The sequence below is a fragment of the Protopterus annectens genome, chromosome 12.part0 (genome assembly GCF_019279795.1).
Source record: "Protopterus annectens isolate FY-2018-M chromosome 12.part0, PAN1.0, whole genome shotgun sequence".
In the NCBI taxonomy this organism is placed as follows: Eukaryota; Metazoa; Chordata; order Ceratodontiformes; family Protopteridae; genus Protopterus; species Protopterus annectens.
The window spans coordinates 394,324,987-394,347,108 of NC_056746.1; the positions used below are offsets into that span (position 1 = coordinate 394,324,987).

At 37.9% G+C, this 22,122-nt stretch overlaps 1 protein-coding gene across 2 annotated transcripts in view; it reads left to right on the forward strand.

Moving 5' to 3' along the window:
* Nucleotides 1-22,122, forward strand: part of RADIL (Rap associating with DIL domain) — a 1,364,147-nt gene that overhangs the window by 662,509 nt on the left and 679,516 nt on the right. For both annotated transcript variants that reach the window (XM_044089491.1, XM_044089492.1), the window contains exon 5: nt 3,845-3,882. In XM_044089491.1, coding sequence (XP_043945426.1) covers nt 3,845-3,882 — 38 coding nt within the window. The remainder of the gene's footprint in view (nt 1-3,844; nt 3,883-22,122) is intronic.

Here is a 22,122-nt window from a genome sequence, read left to right on the forward strand (position 1 = left end):
TATTTCAAAACTAGAAATTCAAATTTCCAAAAACACAGGAATAAAATGCATTGGAGAAATAAATTGATTACCAAACTTTTACCCCAAAATTTCTTTGCAAGTTAAGCAAGTAACATCCTAGTGTCCTTCAGCTTAAACCTGGAAGATTGTCTGAGTATTCATAAATTTACTCTGGGACTGACCTGCATTGCCTTTCTTAAGATGTAGGGGTATGGCATAAGAGTGGGTATTGGTGAGGTGTAAATCTTCTTGTGACTCAATTTCCTTGAGTTTTCTATGATCCTATTAACCACAAACATTCTAGAAGGCCTATTTAACCCTTAATCATCCCCATTATATGTCAGACCGATTTAGCTTCCAAAACTCAGAGTAGCAGCAGTTCTTCGGGTTATTGATTCAAGATATCCCCAGACCCAAAGAAACTCAATACATTTTTTATGTTGGAATTGTCTTTTTCTTTTATTTCTGCCCTTCTTTCTGATTTTTAAATAAAATTACTAAGTCTTCGAGAGGAAGTACATTTCTATATAAGTTTGAAAAAAACGGTATATCTTACTGCCAAAAAATGGTAGATCTGCCTTGGATCTCCCTACAGATAATGGAACAAAGAAAACAGCTGCTTTGTGTACTTTGCCTAATGATAACCAGAGAAAATCCCTAAAAAGGTTTAGGGTGAGAATGTATATATTATTTAGTACATAATTGTCATTAATGATCAAACCCATGTGATGCAGCAACAGGATGAGATAATTAGCCAAAAATGAAGGATCTAGCTGGGGTTATTCAAATTGTTCTCATGAAAGAGAAAGTTGATATATTTGCTCTGAGTGAAGTCAAGGTTGGGTTATATATTACCAAATACAGTTATAACTCTGTAAATGCCAGATTTAGGTCAGCTGCCTCAACCAAAGTATTACACATATTTCCCTGGTTAATGATGCAACCTTTCCAAGGAGATGTTAAGATTCATTTACCAGGAACCTCCTGGAATAAAGCAATTTATCTCATGCTCCTTAGAAAAAAATATTAAAACAGTTGGATGAATAGGCCAACACTTCAGAGAATGGAAATCAAAATGTCATTACTATTTCCAAATGTGGCAAACTTAGCCATTCTATATAAAAATAAGAAAAAAGGACAGCGATAAAAGACAAATATAAAGGCAATTCCACCATAAACAAGAAAGAAGCAGCCAAATGTAAAAAGCAGCAGCCACAAATGACCTTTCAACAGGTTTAAAAATTTTCTTGTAGGACAGTTGTGATGAAGTCAGACATCTTTTCTGCCTTCCATGAGATCATCAGTGCAGAGTATTTCTCCCCTGCAGTGGCAGAAGCAGACCCAGTAACCCCCAAAATAGGTCCAGGCAGCTTTTCCATTGATTCAGCAGCTTCTGCTGTTTCAATTTATTCAGTCACACAACTCCACCCATACACACATATGCAATAGCTTTCTTTCAAGGATTTTCCTGGTATTAAGAAAGCACATTGATGCAGGTCTGTTCAGGATCTGACCCGGTAAATATCATCACTTCATAAGGATAAAGAGGTCACAAAGCTGACCCTTTGGATTTTGTCATCCACTTGTGCAGAATGGTTGATTGCTAACTTCGGATGTGAATGATGCATATACACAAGGTGTAGTGATATTTACCAGGTTTTTAGGTTACATGATTATATTAATTCTACAGACATAAAACCATAGAGAAATAATATAGACCACTAATATCAAAACAACTTCTTGCTACCTGTATGCATCATTGTGCTATGACAACAGAAAACTAGCCTGCAGCCATAGCTCAGACAACGCAAGAAAGATTCAGTATTATGCCTCACTACACCCAGACCCTCAAAGCTGACATGTACACACATTGAGCGCATGCATCAAATGTATATTCTCCTTTCAAACCAATGAAACAGGGATAGCTGCTATACAGTGGATATAAAAAGTTTACACACCCTTGTTAAAATGTCAGGTTTTTGTGATATAAAAAAGGACACCAGAATAAATAATTTCAAAACTTTTGCCACCTTTAATGTGACCTATAACCTGTACAATTCAATTGAAAAACAAACACACCTGTTAGGGGAAAAATATAAAAAAATAAAAAGCGTACAATATGCTAGTTGCATAAGTGTGCACACCCTTAAACGAATAATTTGTTGTGTGTACACACCCTTAAACTAATACTTTGTTGAAGCACCTTTTGATTTAATTACAACATTCAGTCTTCTTGAGTACACACCTGCCATCAATTAAAGAGACTCTGATAAACCCCAAACAAAGTTCAGCTGTCCTAGTAGGATTTTCTTGACATTTACTCAGTTACCTGCTACAGCAAAAGCTATTGTTCACAGAGAGCTTACAAAGCATCAAATGGATCTCATTGTTGAAAGGTATCAGTCAGGAGAAGGGTACAAAAAAATTTCCACAGCATTGGATATACCATGGAACACAGTAAGACAGTCATCAAAAAGTGGAGAAAATATGGGACAACAGTGACATTGCAAAGAACTGAATATCCCTCCAAAATTAATGAAAAGACAATAGAAAACCTGGTCAGGGAGGCTGCCAAGAGACCTACAGCAACACTGAATGAGCTGCAGGAATTTCTGGCAAGTACTGGTAGTGTACTACATGTGACAACAATCTCCCATATTCTCCATATGTCTGGACTATGAGGGTAGGGTTGCAAGACGGAAGCCTTTTCTTACAAAAGAAAACATACAGGCCTGGCTAAAATTTGCAAAACAATACATCGTGTCTCCCAAAAGCATGTGGGAAAATGTGTTATGGTCTGACGAGACCAAGGTTGAACGCTTTGGCCACAAATCCAAAAGGTATGTTTGGCGCAAAAACAACACTTTGCATCACCAAAAGAACACCATCCCCATGGTGAAGCATGGTGGTGGCAGTATCATGCTTTGGAGTTGGTCTTCTTCAGCTGGAACTCGGGCTTTAGTCAAGGTGAAGGGAATTATGAACAGTTCCAAATACCAGTCACATTTGGCCCAAAACTTTCAGGTGTATGCTAGAAAGCTGAAGATGAAAAGGAATTTCACTCTTCAACATGGCAATGACCCCAAGCATACATTCAAGTCAACAAAAGAATGGCTTCACCAGAAGAAAATTTAAGTTTTGGAATGGCCTAGCCAGAGCCTAGACCTAAATCCAGTTGAAAATCTGTGGGGTGACCTGAAGAGGGCTGTGCACAAGAGATGCCCTCGCAATCTGACAGATTTGGATCGCTTTTCCATGGAAGAGTGGGCAAATATTGCCAAGTCAAGATGTACCATGCTGATAGACTCCTACCCAAGAAGACTAAATGCTGTAATTAAATCAAAAGGTGCTTCAACAAGGTATTAGTTTAAGGGTGTGCACACTTATGCAACCAGCATATTGTACGTTTTTTGTTTTTTATATTTTTTTCTCCTAACTCCTAACAGGTTTGTTTGTTTTTCAATTGAATTGTACAGGTTATAGGTCACATTAAAGGTGGGAAAAGTTTTGAAATTATTTATTGTAGTCTCATTTTTTATGTCACAAAAAACTGGCATTTTAACAGGGGTGTGTAAACTTTTTATATCCACTGTAGTAGTAATTAAACATATGTGTTCCAGCATAGCAGGATTCAATGAATCTACTGTAACAAAACAGCAATGCTTGGTGAGTATACTAACAGAACTGTACGTCCTGTTACTTGTATGGTCTCTTGTACTGAGTACCCTTCTTATGCTACAAATGCATTCTGCAGGTTAAATGCTTTTATTTAGATTATTCTGCTTAACTATGTAATTACCAAACAACTCTGCTTTTCATACTAAATATACTTTATCCTTTTCAGGAGAAGACTAGAGAACTTGCAGAAAAGCAATCATTTCAGTAAGTATGTAACTCTGCTTCTTTGTCTTTTTAATAATGGGTTACTGCACCATTTGGTTTAAACCGTGACTTATATTCTGTTGTTAGTCTTAGTTGCAGTATAGAAATCAATTGTCATATTTTAGCACATATCCAAAGATGCCTTCTAAATAGCTTGAAACATGACCTATCAGGACCACTTGAGTCACTTTTAAGCAGTAGCCTCAAAACAGACTTTGTACAATGAGAATGAAGGACTGCAATGGTTATCCCACTTAATAAGCGTAGGCCATCAAAAAACGAAAACAACAACAAAACCCCAGAAAGTACAGCCCTATTAGTCTGACTAGTCTAATATGCAAAGCCATGGAATGAATTGTCATGGAAATGATCAACAAAACCTTGGCACAAGATGATTGTCACTGCTGAAGTGACACCCCAACTCCATGTGCAAAATGGGAAAAAGGGGTTGAGGATAGATGGATGGATGGATGGATGGATGGATGGATGGATGGATGGATGAATCATCAAAGACATAAACAACCTTCAGACACTGGACCCAACACAGTTTTTTGGCTTTGTCAAGGGAAGGTCATGTCTACTAAACCAAGTGGAGTTCTTTGAGAAGGTCACCAAGGCAATGTATGAGGGGAAAATGGTGCATAGTGCCTACCTGGACCTGGCTATGGTGTTCGATACAATACCCCTCTCAGGTATAGTTGACAAATTCAATGAACTGGGCATAAACCCCCACATGACTTGTTGGATTGCCGGTGACTCACAGACAGGACCCAGGAAGTCAGCATTGGCGATACCACCTCCACTAGGACACCTGCCAACAGTGGGGTACCTCAAAGCTCCATGCTGGGACTGCTCCTATTTAGCATCTACTTCATGGAGATAAATGCTAATGTCAAGGTCATTCAGTTGACCAAGATCTTGGATGACTGCAGATTAGGAGCTATCATAGATTCCTTCCATGACACAAGCATCTTAAAGAGGGTCTAACACAGAGAAATGGCTGGTGTCAAAGTCATAGACTAAAACTCAGTGGCAAGAAATGCATTATATTCCCTTTCAGGAAAACTGCTACCCAGGATAATTACTCTAACAATCAGACACCTCTGAGAATTGACCTGGTAGTCAGGGATCTGGGAAAATATAATCTTGTTTTTCACCAACCTGTGGCCAAGATAGTATGTAAAGGCCTGGTATCCAGGTCCACGGAAGTCACAGTGCCACTTTATTTGGCCCTTATCAGACTCATTATTGAGTAAAGTGCCCCCTTTAGCATGTACTTGAGCAGACATATGCAACAGTTGGAATGCCTGCAAAGTTCTTACAAGGAGAATCCAGGGTATAAACACCTTGTCCTATATGGGTTATCTTAAATCCCTGTATCTACACTCTGTGTCCTATAGTTTACTGAGAGGTGAGCTATGCCTGGCATACAAGGCATCCTCAAATCCAGGTTTGATGGACCTTTTACACATCAGTGAAAGGAAATGCATCAGAACCACTAGATCCAAGAATTTAAATTTTGCTTGTGACATAAATAAGATATGTTGGTGAGACAGATGTGTCTCACAGGATCACCATGCTTTGGAACAGGCTCCCCATACATGTGAAGCAGACTCCATCCCTAACTGTATTTAACTGTAACCTTGACCAATGGTTGGGAAATCTGAAATTCATGCTGGGTCAGGCCGCCATATCTCTGATAGACAGCAGCAGACAGTAATGCCCAAACTGCATCCCCCACCCCCACATAACCTCTAGAAACTTCCTAACATATCTCTTCTAATAAATTCCCATGATTCATAGGGAAACAATTGGGTTGGATTGCACGACTAGGCTTATAAAGGCCCTGGTGGTTTTTAGCATAGTATATAATTATGAAACTATAAACTATGAACAAGCTATGCTCCAAGCATTATATTACTTGTGAATTAAAAAGAATGGCCACTACCTACATTAACAGCACACTGTGATAAAAGTATGGCTGATGACATCTATCAGTCTCAGCACCACTGTAACTCCATGGCTCACCATTTACTGATTTTAGTTACTGGCAATGAGAGTATTATTTGTCATGGGAATTGTATTAAGGTTTATTCCCCTAGTCACTGACTGTGACAGAAATCCCATGCTTTAAACGTACTACTTAATGGTTGTTGTGGGAGTGCACCAGTAGTTAATACAAGTAACTGGTTGTAAGAATGTTGTTATGGTTCATACACACTAGGTACTGACTGTGACAGTGACACCAGCTTTAAACACTGCAGTTACTGGTGGTGGAGAGAGTGTTCCTATAGTTACATATACTGGCTGTAAGAATATCCTCTTGCTTTATACTAAACTACTTGATTACTGGGAGAAAGGCAGCATGGGATATTACCTCAGGAAATGTGTCTCATGCTGCTGTGGAACTATTCCTTTTGCTCAAGTGAACATAGCCATATTCTGCAATGTCTTGGAATGTTCTTCAGGTTAATTTGTAATTCTTGTGGTGTAGAATGGCAGATGCGTGTATCTGCATTTGGAGAAGGATAGTTAATAAACAGTGTTACAACTGAAATATGTTACCTTAACATTGTTTTTGAAAGGGAATAAGATAGTAAATCAGTTTTGTAGCTTACGTAGCTCAAATAATTACAGATGTTATTTTGGTACGTACGTATTATCGCAACCAGGAGAAAAGTGTCTCATCACACGTGTTTGATCAGTTACTGCTTCAGGGTTCATTCTCACACTTCCAAATAAAAATAAAGTCAGCAAACCCATCTTCTATTTTTATATTTTGGAACCCTTTGGTTGGGCAAGTGGTACATTAACGTAGATTGCCTTTTTGGCATAATGTACAAACACTGTAGAGATGAAGGGTGCAGTTTACAACAGACTTGCCTAGCAATACATTTCACATAGATGCAGTACTGTGGATTGTGTACTGCTGAGAGGAAACTTCGGATGTGCATCCCTCAAAGCAGATGTTCACACATTAGGTGACCGCTGTATCTACTGGCAGACAGCACTTTTCAAAACTTCTGTGAGTGGCTGGTGAAGTCACTGGGCCATCAAAGGCAGTGGCAAACTAAAAAGGGCCTCCACTCAGAGGAACTTAATGAGCAAAGGTTAAACGGGCTTAGTATAATTAGTGGGTCCACATATAACCATGAATGGCGAGTTTAGCTGATGTGCAGGACGGAAGCTAAAATATGGAAACTGCAGGAACTTCTGTGCTTTTTGAAGTGCCTCATTCACCGTGTAAGCATGACTGAAACTTGAAATGTTGACGTTGCTGATAGTCAAATCTGTACAGCACTGTTTACATATTGTTGTTCACACCACCTATGAGTTAGCAGTCTGCCCAATTTTCATAAAATATACTACGAACTGTGAACAGAGTTTTTATGCTTAAATCTCACCCACAGTTTACCGCTTTTAGTGGACTGCAGTATTGTCAATATTTCATTTAGTCTCACCAAAATTTCGTTGTTTTCTTGCACTTAAAAACTTGTAAGTTTGTACTACATGTATATGAAACACTTCTCTCCTGGTTCTGGTAACTTTTCTACATTACTTAAACAATTATGACAGATTTCTAACCTGGTTGCGATAATATGTAAGTACCGTTATTTTCAATAATAGTCAAACAAAATCAAGCAATAGAGCTTAACCCTAAATAATTAACAAATATGGTAGATAAATAGCACTGCCATCCCAAGTAAATAGATACAGACAAGCAGTAGTAGTAATAATACATGTTACAGTATAACAGTTACCCCTGGAGTATCAACCAATTACCAATAAGTAAAGCACTCTTAAACATTTATTTAATTTAATGCAAGTAGAAGAAGACACATGTCCAGCAGTTGAAGCTAATAAGCTATTATCTTGCATGTGATAAAATAATATTTAATTGGCAAATTGCAGTAAGAAAATTCAGTTATCAGCAGCAAAATCTGTTTAGGTTTCTCCATAAGTCAGGGAAATATATGCTTTCTCAATGACATTTCTGTACTTCTGTGATGAGAGTGTTTGTTTTATGAAGACATACCATAGCTTTACGAAAATCTACTTTCTTGTTGGCCATTGATTGCCCACATAAAAGTTAGCCCAAGTTGATATTACAGAAAATAAAAAAAAAGGATTTTCTATTGAGTGGTAAGAAACATGTATACCAAGCAAAAGATTTTCCCATTCACAAGCCCTGTATTCCTTAAAATAAATTATTTTTAAGACATTCAACAAGGAGAGTCAAATTGGTTGAGTAGATTTACATGATCAAAACTGTGGCAAACATGAAAATATCAGCAATAGAATTACCTCTGCAAATATTTTCTTTTACCTTCACAAATACTGAAGTTTGATGAGTTAAGTTTACCCATTACTGCCAAAGTATGGGTAGTCAGTTTATAGAATCACAAACTCCTGTTGTATACATTTAGGAAAAGGTCTATTCTTATTCGTGTTGTAACAGATTGTTTCTCAAGCAAGAAAAAACATTTTATTGTCGTAATTAACAACATCCAATAATTGGATGCGTGAGTAGCATAATCATATAAAATGTTCAGAACCAGATTATTAACAAATGATAAGCAACGCTTCTTTTTAGAATAGCTTATCCATGAGGAAACTAGATTTAATTTATCTAAATCTCAAATTAGAAAATACTTAATATGTAATAAGTTGAATTGTGGCATGGCACCATCATTAAAGTTCCATAATTTTATCATATCTGCTACAGATATTAACATATCACCTTCTAATTCATTATGCAAACAAGAATCTAGTATCACTGGAAAATGCAGCATCTTGATAGGATCTTTATTAACTGTAATAGAAATGTGGTTTCAGCAACAGGAATTTTTTGCATAACCTATATTATTTTCCAAGAAATTATTAGAGCTAAGTATAGCTGGTTTAATAAATGATGGAAGTTTATAAAATATATATAAAAATTTATCCACAAAAAAAGGAAAGATCTCACAGAGATGCTGTAGTCTGTAAATAAGTGCTCTCATTGAAAGTATCCAGATAGGAATATTTTTTGAGACTATGGTAGACTGTAATACCAAAAAGATTAATTTGTCTTGGAACTGTATATAAAGTAAAAGGGTAGGTAACTTAAGTCCACCCTTTAATTTCAGATCCAGAACATAACTCATGCTGACATAGTGATTGCTGTTATTCCATCAAAATTTTGAGAGAATGTTTTGTTAAAAGATGTTTAAAAATTCTATTGTCAATACATGAAACTGAATTTTTTCAAAAGTAAAACAGCCTCAGAAAAATATTTTTTAGCAATGAAAACTTTAGCAAACATGGTAAATTGTGTTTATTCCAATTATCCTAGTCTACCTTTTTTACGATTTGTTTGAAATTCCAGTCAATAAAGGTACAGATGATCTCCTAAGTATTTCAGCTTGTAGAGTAAAACATTAGCACTCATCACCAGAGAAGAGTTTAATATATTGTTCATTGCCTACAAGTTGGAAATAGGTCGATTTATTAATGTTTAATTTGCAATTCGCAGCTTTGGTACAACCTTTGATTGCTTACAATGAACAAAGGATATATTTAGCCAGATTCTTCAAAAACAAAAGAATATCATTCACAAATGAGTTAGTGCTGATGCTTGTATTACATTGAATTCATGAAAATGTGGGGTCCCAAAGGATTCTAAAGATCAAGGTTTCCAAGGATAAAATGAAAAGAGGCTGACAGATGGCACGACTGGCTAGGACCTATAGAAATCTTCATATGAAGAGGTATTCCATTTATTGATTAACAAGTGCAAAGTGAATCATATAAAACTTTAATGGGTTGAATGTAACTATATGAGAAAACAATTTTTAAGTCTTCACATGGGAAAAGAACACACACTTGGTGGGATGTTTTACTTGTATCAAATTTAAATGGCTAGTTTTGGTTATTGTAACTTGTATTGTGATGTGGAATTTGTTCCAACAAATTATTGCTGTCCTGGGTATTCCTTAATTCTAAATATCACTGTTAGAATTTTGTGATGCTCTGTTAGTAACATGATGAAATCTTTAGGATGGTGTCAGTGAGTAAATATTAATATCTAAACTGATCAGCATGCCATAGGATGCTAATTCCCTGTTAAGCATGAATCTGTATTTGGTTTAAGGATAAAATTTGTACTTGACTAATACATATATTTAACTTTCTGGATATAATTACATAGCGTGAGCAAAACTGAAAATGACTGCTTTTTAGCTTTTTGAAAAAAAAAATATCAAAACCATCTACTAATAGAGCCTTGCTTAGTTTAAGACACAATATAGCCTTTAGAACTTCCTTTATAGTTATTTTGAGTCTAATTTTGAAACATAGTTCTCAGAAAACACATTTAGAAAAAGCTCAAATAAAAATCTATCTATAAAATGATCTATATGAGAATTTATATGCTCTATAAAATGCATTGAAATATTATCTTGCTGTTTATAAAGGTTGCCACTTTCTATCAGTGTTGATGTATTACTTGAGCTGTGGTTTAATTTCAGTAGACTACCTAAAAGTTTTGATGGGAAGCTACACACTAAACATATTTTGCATAAATGTTCAATTTATAGAGTGAGAGAGCTTAGTAACATACAATGATTAAAGTTTATGCTGAGCAGCAGTAAAGAATGTGAGTTATATAAGTCAGAGTTCTGTTTAAGTCACTATGTAATTCAAAATGTTGCCCAGGTGAAGAAATGAAACTAACCAAGCTTCTACTATAAAGACATTTGAGGTAAAATGTATACATAGTGTCATTAAGTGAAAGCTTTTTCATTTGTACATCAAAAGAAAGAAAATTACACATGTAGGAGGTCCCCTCCATAACTATAGAAAGCTAGTATTTGTGTTATTAGTATACCCTAACAAGAATCATCAGTTATGGCTTCCCTCAACAAAGTTGCTACACTGGCACAGCAGACTTGTCATAGCAAATCAAGTAATAGATTGCATGTGATGGCATTGCATGAGTACCCCAGAAAGATGAATGCTGATGTTCAGAAAGGTGCCTTATCAAAGATATAGGAGTTCTCAGTTTTGACTGAATCACACTTCACTGAATCACAACTGACTAAATAAATTTGACTGAAACTCATTTGAATGAAATCATACATTTGACTGATTCATGATTGATTGAAAGTCATAAGGAAGCAGTGATTCATTCACTGTGAGTGTGTGAGTGTGTGTTTCTCTCTTCTCAACTGTTTTGCAACTGTTGGTTTAGTATATTTAAGTAAGAGGGTGTTGGGGGTTTACAGGGTGCAAAGGGGCTTGCCCCTGTGCAATTTTTTAAATTATGTTTACATGTTTGCTTTAATGAAGTTTTCTATAAAGTATGATTGTGCATCAGTAGTGATTCACTGTGTTTTTTTCCCCACAGTTGAGTGAATGTGGAGTTAGTATATTTAAGTAAGGGGGTGGCAGGGGAAAGCCCCTCACAAATGAGGTGCAGGGAGGGGGGCCTTGCCACTCTGCAGAAAACAATTTTTATGCTGTGTTTGGTGTAATAAAATTTTTTAGTCAAATGTGATTTGATCAAATGAGTTTTTAATCAAATGTTTTTTCAAATTCATTCAGGGATTTGTGATTTAAGTGTAATTCAGTCAAAATGACTATACTCAGGTTCTTATATAGTAACTATTAATTAGTTAGGAAATACAAAGATCATCTGTATACCTCAGTGAACCAGGGGAGAGTGCAGCCATTCCAGTAGATGAAGAACACAGTGTCAACCACACCAACATCAGTGAACAAATTCTAATGACATTATAGGCAAACAGTGCATAATAACAAAGGATGTAGCTCTAGAGAGGTTATAGTTATCACATGGTGAATCTATTCCATGGTTTTTGCATTTGCATCTCAAAGGATGACTGTAAAACTCTCATTCACAAACTCGAACAGTACTGACAGAGTAAGATATTCAAAAGTACAAAATTCTTTGTGGTGAAACAGGTCAAAGTTTAATATAAATGGAAAAATAAGCAAGACATAAAAAACACCGGTAACAATATCAGTATGCATTCATTCATTTCTAGTAGTTGAACATCTGTGCTTACATCTACTTGCTAAAATCCAGGCTAAGTGAGGATCTAGCCAATGTTGCTTTTTCCCATGGTCACTGAATCTGATGTAGACATTTGATACAGTCTCAGCAATAATTCAAATCCCTATTATCATCTCTGCAAAGGCACCATTTTTGGTCTGAGGTGAGATTAAATGTAATCTTTTACTCATTTCTAGGGAAAGCCCACCATTTTAACAAGCAAGTATATATATCAATTGATAATTACTGTGGTTGCTTCATTAATGATATCATGCAGGGCACAATGCAGCTTGTGATGACCCACCACTGGACCAGTAATCCAGGAGCCTCAGTCCTCACCTCTGGCTCTAGTAGGGGACGTACATTGAGAGGATGACAAGTACACACATACACAGTATTTCCAGATACAGCTCTCTCAGTTAAGTGCAATTTCCCTTAAGAGCATACAGAGACCACAGTCAGTCTGGGGCTGGATTCTCCCTCTTTCTCCAGATCCCCAATAAGACTCCCCTCCCCACTAGCAGAGCTATAGAGTTTCGATCTTAGCTGAGTGGCCAAGCCAAGACATCCAGTTCCCTCTCTGTCCAACCAGTGCTTCGTGTCCCTTCCCAAGCAGCTGACACACACACACACACACACACACACACACACACACACACACACACACACACACACACACACACACTTTCAGGTTTGATTTACACAAACACACACACACACACACACACACACACACACACACACATACAGGAATGACTGGCACAGGTTTACTACCTAGGCCCCCTTTTGCTCAGACCATAAGGTAGTTATCACTGCCACCAGCCAACCCCTTATCAGCTACTTTAAGGCCCTTAACAAAGGGTGTCCAATCTTACTGTGTAATATTAATATTAATACAAATGATAGTTTGACCAAGAGCAAGGCTGTTAGGAGTGGCCCATACAGTGTTACTAAATAAATTTGCAAGTACTCTCAAAACTTAAATATCTCTACAAAGATCAGCCACAATGAAAGGTTTAAATATATTTAATAATAAATAATAAAAGAAGAGGAAAATACTCAGTATATATATTCACAGCGACATCAGAATTCGAAACCACAGGAAATATTTAAAACAGCATTGCAGGACATCTCAAATAAATAAAGAAAAAACATCTAAACTGTGCTTCACTATAGATTCCTGACTGAATCTAAGATAATTACTATACCCTAGTTAACTTACTTAAGATCAAGGCAGGTGTGGTTAATGGATCTTCTAGTTGTTGTTGCCAGGTCCAAGACAGAATACAAAATGCTCTGTCTCTTTAAGAGACTTATATTACTGCTAGGATAGCTTGCAGAATTACATCATTTCTTGTCATCTGACTCTATCCCAGGTGAAACTCCCACTGCTGAAAGCTGACAGCATTTAGCATCCACCTGTGAAAATACATAGACCTCAGATCGTTGGCAGCTGCTGAAAGTAATAAAACAAATACATCCCTTTACATTTCAAGACTAGTAATTATTTCACCTTAAAGACAATACAGAGAGCTCCCTAGTATAGACATTCTGTCTCTAATTTCAGCAATTTTTCTGACGTTTTTCTGGACTGAAATTAGCCTCTTGTGTTCCAGTTTCCACTGTTAAAATATATACATTTAAACAGTTACAATAGTGCATGTACTTTTCTGTTCTCTTCCAGTAGGGCACACTGTGGATACATTTTAAACAAAAGCATTTTGCAAATATCCTTTTCAATACACTTCTGTCCAAACAAGTTTGATATACACATAACATACAGTTTTAATACAGTTGTAACACAAGCATCTTATCTACATCATGTTGATATCCACAAATGACATATAATTATTTACAAAATTCCAGCTGGCTGGGCTGGCAGTATCTCTTTTTGTCACATAGCTGAAATAAAACAAAGCACTAAAAGCATGTCTTTGATTCCTGTGAGTATGCACATTTAATTGGAGGGGACAGCAAACTATAAACAGATATGTAACATCAAGGTTTTCATAATTAATGAGCATAATCACAGAATAGCAGAACTAATAGTGCCTATCTAATCAGTATTTGCAGGTCCACAACTAGGTAGACAGATGACCTGAAGCACTTAGCAACAGTAATTGTCACAAAGAAATCTCACGGTATTCAATTTGAAAAATACAGATAAGTTTTAACCACACAGTAGAATTTGTTTAGAATTCAGAACTACAGGTAACCTGAAAACACTAGCAAAATGCAGCTCTTACTGCATTATAACCCAATGCCCACCTTTACTTACACATTCAGTTAAAAACACTTTTACAAATTTATGAAAATTGTTCAGCATTCAGAGCTGTATAATTGACTTCTGTCCAAAATAAGGACAGATTATGTAGGCAAGCCATTTTATCCATACTATGCAAAAGATTTTGTATTTTTGGCTGATGGCAAATCAGGAAAACATCTTCTGCCATCACAGATTTTACATATGTGACTCAGTGGGTGGAGGGGGGTTGACCATGAGGAGGCGGAAAGCGCAAAGCCCTGTGAACTCTGTCAGTACCATATGGTAGAAAATCTTTTGTAGGTCCAGCTAGTAAGCTGAAGATTTCTTGCACAAACTTGTCAAGTTTATCATTAGGATAGCGTTCCTCAGACCCCTGATTATTAAATTGTATTTTTTACATCTACCTTATGGGAAAGTAAAAGTTTCTTCTATGGATTTACTGAGAATGTCTGGTTAATTTACTCCACTAAGCATTTTATTATGGCAATGTTTCAGGTAGGAAGCCATCTTTTCATAATCAGAAAAACACAGTTCTAACCTTTGAGGTAAGTTTTAATAACTTCAGTACCAGCTTGCAGACTGCAAATTGAAGCGAAATAAAGCACAAAAGGAAGCTATTTTTTAGTGCAGTCACAATTAATGCTGCCAAAATCTTGCAAAGGTAAGAACAGTGGGCAACACTAGTAATATCACTGTAAGGCACACAACGGTGGCTTGAAGTTCTAAATGACAGAAACTGTCATCATGTATTCTTACATTTCTGTCCCTCCATGTGAACACATATCAGACATGTCTCTTGAATTCAGTCAGTTAAAACACGTTATTATTTTTCTTACCTGGTGAAAACTTATATTGGCATTCATCAGTGGCTGATACAGTCCTCATTTTGTACCATATTTCAAAATGTGAAAACGCTGCTACTCACTAAGTAGGAATGGAATTCCACCTAGTTGTGTTTCACTGTAATTATAACAGAACTACAACATTTAATAGAGTGAGTAACATTATGAATATTTCCTTCCTACCCATTCAAAATATAATATTTTTTTCCAGACACTATTTGCTACTCCAAGCAACACAAGTTAGTTAATTTAAAACAGTGCTGTAGTCCCTGTAGAAATGTTTCAAAAATAACTAGCTGCTGTCAGAGGCTAAAATTACCGAGTTTTTTTTTACTTTTGAAGTTATGTTAGAATCAGATGTTAAAACTTTGCATTGCAGAGCAGAATTGTTTACTGTCAGAAGGTTGAAGCAACCTACACCAAAACTGGCAATGCTGAGTTCACAACTCCACTTCAAGAAACCTAGATGACCTCTAGATGATTTAGTACTTAGGTCATGGATACCAGCTGGCATAATGGCTAAGGTCTTTGCCTCCCATACACAAGGTATGATGTTCCCCTGTGTCTCTGTGGGCTCCTCCCACATCCAAAAGACATACGGAGTGTTTTCATCTCAAAATCACCAATGACTGGAGCTGTGGGCAGCAGCACAAACTCCACATGGTGCCCTATTGGCGAAGAATTCTGTAGACCAACAGCTTTGGGCATCAACTGTCAGATGTCATCAGAATTAGTGACAGACTCATGACAGTCAGACTCCAGTTTAATTATATGCCCCACAGCAGGGTTGTAATAGCATATAACAGTTGCTAGATAAAGTAGGACAACATGAATTGGTATTGACTTGAATGCACATATTGGGATATCCAGAACAGGACATGAGTACTGCCTGGGTCCATATGACTGTGGCAACAGGAATAAAGAAGGAGAGGCCATTCTGGACTACTGTCAGATAGTAGCCAACACATGGTTCAGAAAGAGAGACAGTCACAAGATCACATACAAGAGTGTCCAGCATGCAACTCAGGTAGACGTCTTTCTAGTAAGGAAAGGGCACTGGGGTCAAATCAGTGAATGCAAAGACATCCCAAGTGATACAGCTGGCCCACAGCATAAACCACTGGTTGCCACAATCAGTTACAAGCAGTGGTCAGAGAAGGCACTAAGGTCAATAGAGACCAGACTGAAGACCTGGAAGTTGACTGTAGAGAAAGTATAACAGTTCAAAGAATTATTCAGGGCTTTAGCACCCCAAGAAGAGGAGAAAATAGGCGGAGTTAAAGTTGAAGAAGAATAGCAGCACCTCAAAACAGCATGTGTGAAGACTACAGAACAGATGTGTAACCAAGCCATAAGGAAAGCTGGTGGTGGAAAGCAGAAGTCCAAGAAGTCATCATAAGAAAGAAGGAGTGCAGGAAAAAGTGGAAGATAGAAAAGACATACCAAGCTAGGAAGGAATACTGGTCGGCTAACAAAGAAGCTAAGAAAGGAGTTGTAATAGCAAAGAATAGGGCATTGGAGATGCACTTCCAGTTTCTGGAAAATGACTCAGTAGATGGCACAGACAGAAAGATAAAGAAATTATTTTAACACCCTTCATGAGGGATGCCAGCAACAACTTGCTCACCAGTCTACAGGACATCAGAGGCAGATGAAAGGAGTACTTCCAGCAGCTTCCAAATGAAGAAAACCCCACAGAAGCTGTACTGCCTCAGACAGCCTATCATGAGAGAATAAAAGAAGAGCCCACTCTAGAAGAAGTAAGAATAGCACAAAGGAAATGAAGTCAGGGAAAGCCGCATCTCAGGTGAGGTCACAGCAGATATGATAAAGATGCTGGGTGAGATAGGGGAGAAATGGCTCATGAGGGTACTTGTAGCAGTGTGAAGAGAAAGGCATATCCCAGATGACTGGAGAATAAGCATACTCATGCCAGTATACAAGAGCAAAGGGGACATCCAAAACTGTGGGTAGTACAGAGGTATCAAACTCCTCTAACATTGCATAAAAGTTCTGGAGATGGTGATGGATAAATGGAAACACAGACTAGGATGTATCTTTAACTATAGTCCTTGTTTGATGTGTTCTTCTCTGCCTGACTATTGCTGATCTCTGTCTGCATTTGATTTTGAATTTAAGTTTTTCATTTAAGGTTTGGTTACTTCTATTTGTTATCTTTTATGTTGCATTTTATTTTGTTTTAAATTTTCTGTTCTTTTGGAGTTGTAAGAGGTCTTGACTAGGGTCAATTAGAAAAGTGAGAAAAGAATACCTTTGCAGACAGTGAATAACATCCAGGTAATTAGTGGGAGGAATTCAGAGATAGCATTCCTCATTTAACTAGAAATATTTGGAGGCATCTTTAGCTGTAGTACTTGTTTCACTTGTCATTCTCTGCCTGACTATTGCTGATCTCGGTCTGCATTTCATTTTGGTTTGGAGTTGTTCATTTAGGGTTTGATTACTTCTATTTTCTATCTTTTGTATTGCATTTTGTTTTAAGGTTTCTGTTCTTTTGGAGTTTTAAGAGGCCTTGGCTAGGGTCAGTTATAAAAGAATTCCTTTGCAGACAGTGAATAACATCCAGCTAATTAGTGTGAGGAGCTGAGAAATAGTATTCCTCATTTAACTAGAAATATGTCTAGGTATATTTAGCTGTAGTATTTGTTTGACTTGCTATTCTCTGCCTGCATTTGATTTTTCCCACCCACCCTACTGCTGTTGTGCTCTTAAACTTGGTGGATTTTAAGTTACCCGGCCCTACTATAAATCTGATTTTGGGCACTCCTCCCAGTCCAATCTCATCAGCTCATTCTACTGAGTACTGCGAAATCAGCTGGGAAGTCCCATCCCTTGAGTCTCTTAAACTTGAATTATCCTATGTTTATCTTATGTTTCCTCCCTTCCCACGTACTAAAAAACACTTTATTCAGATGTTTTACTGTATCTGTGCTTCTTCCTACTTTATTACTTTATTTTGCTTTTTGCTGCCTGTTCTTAAAGTTCTCAGTTGCATTTAATCTGATACATTTATTACTGCTTGGTAGTAGCCTGAATAAATTTTAACTGTTATTCTAAACCTCTTGGTTTTAGTTTAATTACTTGGGCTTCAAACTAGTTACCTAACATAAGTAAGGTTTGCAGTCTACACTTTTGTGGCAAGAAAGGTAGCTTACATCCTTCAAGTTTGGAATTGCTGGTTGAAGGCTTATTGTGTCTGTTATTCTAAACATGTCTTAGTTCTGGTTTAAACACTAGAGCTTTGGGCCAGTAATTTTATATTAAGAAGGTTTGTGGTCTACACTTTTGTGGGAGTACAGGGTAGCTTCTGCCCTTTTGAACTGGGAATTGCTGGTGAAGGCTTATTATGGCTGTTATTCTAAGTGTCTTTGTTCTGATTTAAGCACTTGGGTTTCAGACCAGTTATTTTTCATTATGAAGGTTTGTGATCTACACTCCTGTGGCAACAGAAGATAGCCTACACCCTTCTAAGCTGGGAATTGCTGGTTGAAGGCTTATTGTGCCTGTTATTCTAAGTGTCTTTGTTCTGATTTAAGCTGTTGGGCTCCAAATCAGTAATTTTACATTAGGAAAGTTTGTTGCTACACTGTTGTGGCAGGACAGGATAGCCTTCATCCTTCTGAGCTGGAAATTGCTGGTTGAAGGCTTATTGTGTTGGTTATTCTAAAAAGTGTCTTAGTTCTGGTTTAAGTACTTGAGTTCCAAACTAGTTGTTTTGCCTTAAGAAGGTTCATGGTCTGCACTCTTGTGGGAGACAACGGTAGCCTCCACCCTTCTGAGCTGAGAAATGTTGGTGAAGGTCTATTACACCTGTTATTCTTAGTATATTTGCTCTGGTTTAAGCGCTTGAATGCAAAAACAGTTATTTTACATTAGAAAGGTTTGTGGTCTACACTCTTGTGGGAGGAGATGGCAGCATTCACTCTTCTGAGCTGGAAATTGCTGGTGAAGCCTTATTGCGCCTGTTATTCTAAGTGTATTTGTTCTGGTCGGTGGTCTGCACCCTTGGAGCATTACTGTCTAAGCAGATTTTTTTTTAACTACTAGAGCATCTAGTGTACTCATACCTGAGCGTTTCTCATCAAGTTGCTTGTCTTGTTGAGTTGTTCAATATTTAGCTTTTCCTCACTCCTCCCTAGTAGATCAGTGGCCATGGATATGCACTTCCTGACTCACTTTGTGGCCAGTCTTTTTCAGATGGGTATTTTGAAACGTAGCAACAATTGCCTCGTGTGTACTGACAACCCACTTATTTTTAATAAACAAATAGTGTATGCAAGAGGTGTAAATACACTTTAACACTGGAGGCAAAACTGTCTCATGCAATAAAAACTAATCCTATAGAGGTTTCCAGTGACACTTGCACCATGCCTACTGCACAGGGTAAAGACCCTATACATAAAATTACTTATGCTTAGGTACTTACAGTTAACCTTCCTAAAACACTAAAACCTCCTGCACAGTACAATCAAAGAAAGGGTTCTCAGACACCATGTAAACACTCTGTTAAAACATCACCTGCAGCTACACATAACATAGTATCTAATGCCTCCACTGCTAAGCCCTTAAAGCAAGCAGCACACAGCCAAATTTCCTGCTCATTGGTGATTCTGCAGTGAGGTACACTGATGTCCCCTTCATCAGACTGAGTAAGGTGAGAGTCATGGTTGACAGACCACACTGTTTTGCCAGGGATGGTCTGCAGTTATCCCTTCTAGTTTTCAATATTGGCTAAGACCTTTTCCACCCCCATATTGCCTTTTTAGGCAATGCCAAACTGATATTCCTTCATAGGTTCAGTTAAGTTGGTAGGTTTATTTGAAGGTGGTACTGCTCAATGCTAGAAGTCTTTACAAAACTCCACTCCCTGCAAACCTCATCACAACTCGGCTTTGTTAAAGGAATATCATGCCTATTAAATCTGGTGGACTTTTTTAAGAGGGTCATCAAAGCATTGGATGAAGGTAAGACTGTGCACACAGCTTACCTCCACCTGGCCAAGGCTTTTTATAAAATACCCTACTCAGGCATTATGGACAAGCTCACTAATTTAGGTATAAACCCTTTTATCACCTTCTAGATAGCTAACTGGCTCACTAATAGGACTCAGGAAGTTAAAATAGGTGAGGCCGCATCCACCAAGAGGCCAGTCACTAGCAGAATCTCTCAGGGCTTGGTACTGGGCCTGTTCCTTTTTGGCATCTATTTCTCTGAAATGGAAGCAAATGATGAAGGTTTATGGCTGACTAAATTAGCAGATTATTGCAATGTGGGGGTTGTCATCAACTCCCATGCAGACACTAGCATTCTTCAAAAAGGTCTATTTCTGACTAACACATGGTGCCAAAGCCATGGTCTTCAAACTCAATGCTGAGAAATGCATAATTGTACCCTTTGGGAAATCAACCATCCTGGCTAATTACCATGTTGATAATACAGCCCCAAGAGTCGACCCAGTGATCAGGGATCTGGGTACGCACATAGACAGTAGCCTTCCCTTTGACCACCACGTGGCCACAGTGGTGAGGAAATCCTTTTATGTTGCACAACCTATAAGTAAGAGCATGGTATCTAGTCCAAAGATTTCATTATCCCACTGTACTCTGCCCTTATCAGACCAGTCATAGAGTACAGTGCTCTCTTTGGTATGTACCTAACCAGACATGCAGCAACTAGAGTGACCTCAAAGGTTCCTTACTAAAAGAATACAAGGTATAACAAACCTGACTTATGAAGAATACCTTAAAGCCCTTTCCCTGTCTTCAGTCTCCTATAGATTGCTGAGTGGTGATCTATGTCTGGCTTATAAGTCATCCACAAACTCCACATTTATGAATCTCCTACATATTTGTAAGTCAAAGAGTACCAGTAATACAAGGTGTAGGGTGCTGATTTTTTCTGTGACTTAAACAGAACATGCTGGAGACAGATATGTGTATGTGGTCCAGAGACTGCCCCACCTATGGAACAGGGTTGCCATCTATGTGAATAGGAGTTTGTCTATTACCCAGTTTAAGCACATCCTAGGCAAGTGGATGGGGAATAGGAAATTTACACCAAGCCTGGCACCCATGTCCCTTATGTACAGAGGTAACTTATAAATGCCTGTCCCTCAATGTCCTATTTGGATGCAGGACATCATTATTCTTTCAGAAAAATTTGGCTAGGCTTAGAAAGGCCACCTGGTCATTAGCCTAGTAACAATTTATGAATCTATGAATCTACTAGAAAGTAAGATGGGAGATGAGCAGTTCGGATTCAGATCAGGATGTAGCACAACTGGCCCAATGTTTGCAGTGAGACAGATAGTTGAGGAGAAGCTAGAGATGAGGAAAGAGTCCAACTGGGCATTACTAGACTTGGAGAAAACTTATGACAAGGTACCAAGAAAGCTGATTTGGGCAGTACTGCAGTGGTTTGAAGTCCCAGAAACACCGGTAGAATTGGTGCAGGCTATGTACAGGGACCCAATGACTCATGTACAAACAGCGTTTGGTCTCACAGAAGGGTTCCTAGTGGGAGTGGGTGTACATCAGAGTTCAGCTCTGAGCTCACTGCTGTTCATACTGGTGATGGACTACATTAGTAAACAGGTTGGAGGGGACAGATAAAGCTGCTGTATGCAGACAATGTGGCATTACAGGCAGCCTCTGAGCAAGAACGTCAGCAAAGGATAGGGCAGTGGAACGCAAAAGTGAAAGCGCATGGAGTAAAACTAAGTTCTAAGACAGTTGTAATGGCAACAAATTGGGGAGATCAGAAGAAGCTGATAACTGAGATAGAAGAGAAGATAGTGGAACAGGTTAATAGCGTCACGTATTTGGGAGGTGTGGTTGAGGAGAAGGGAAGTCTGAGTGAAGAGATCAAAGCTAGAATCAGAGGGACTGCAGCCAACTGGCACATATTGTCAGGTGTAGTGTAAGACAGAAGAATGCCAAAAAAGCTGAAAAGTAAGGTATACAAAATACTAGTGTGACTAGTACTACTGTATGGTACAGAAACCTTGGCAGTAAAGGCAGAGCAGATGAGAAAGATAGAAAAAATGGAAATGAAGTGCC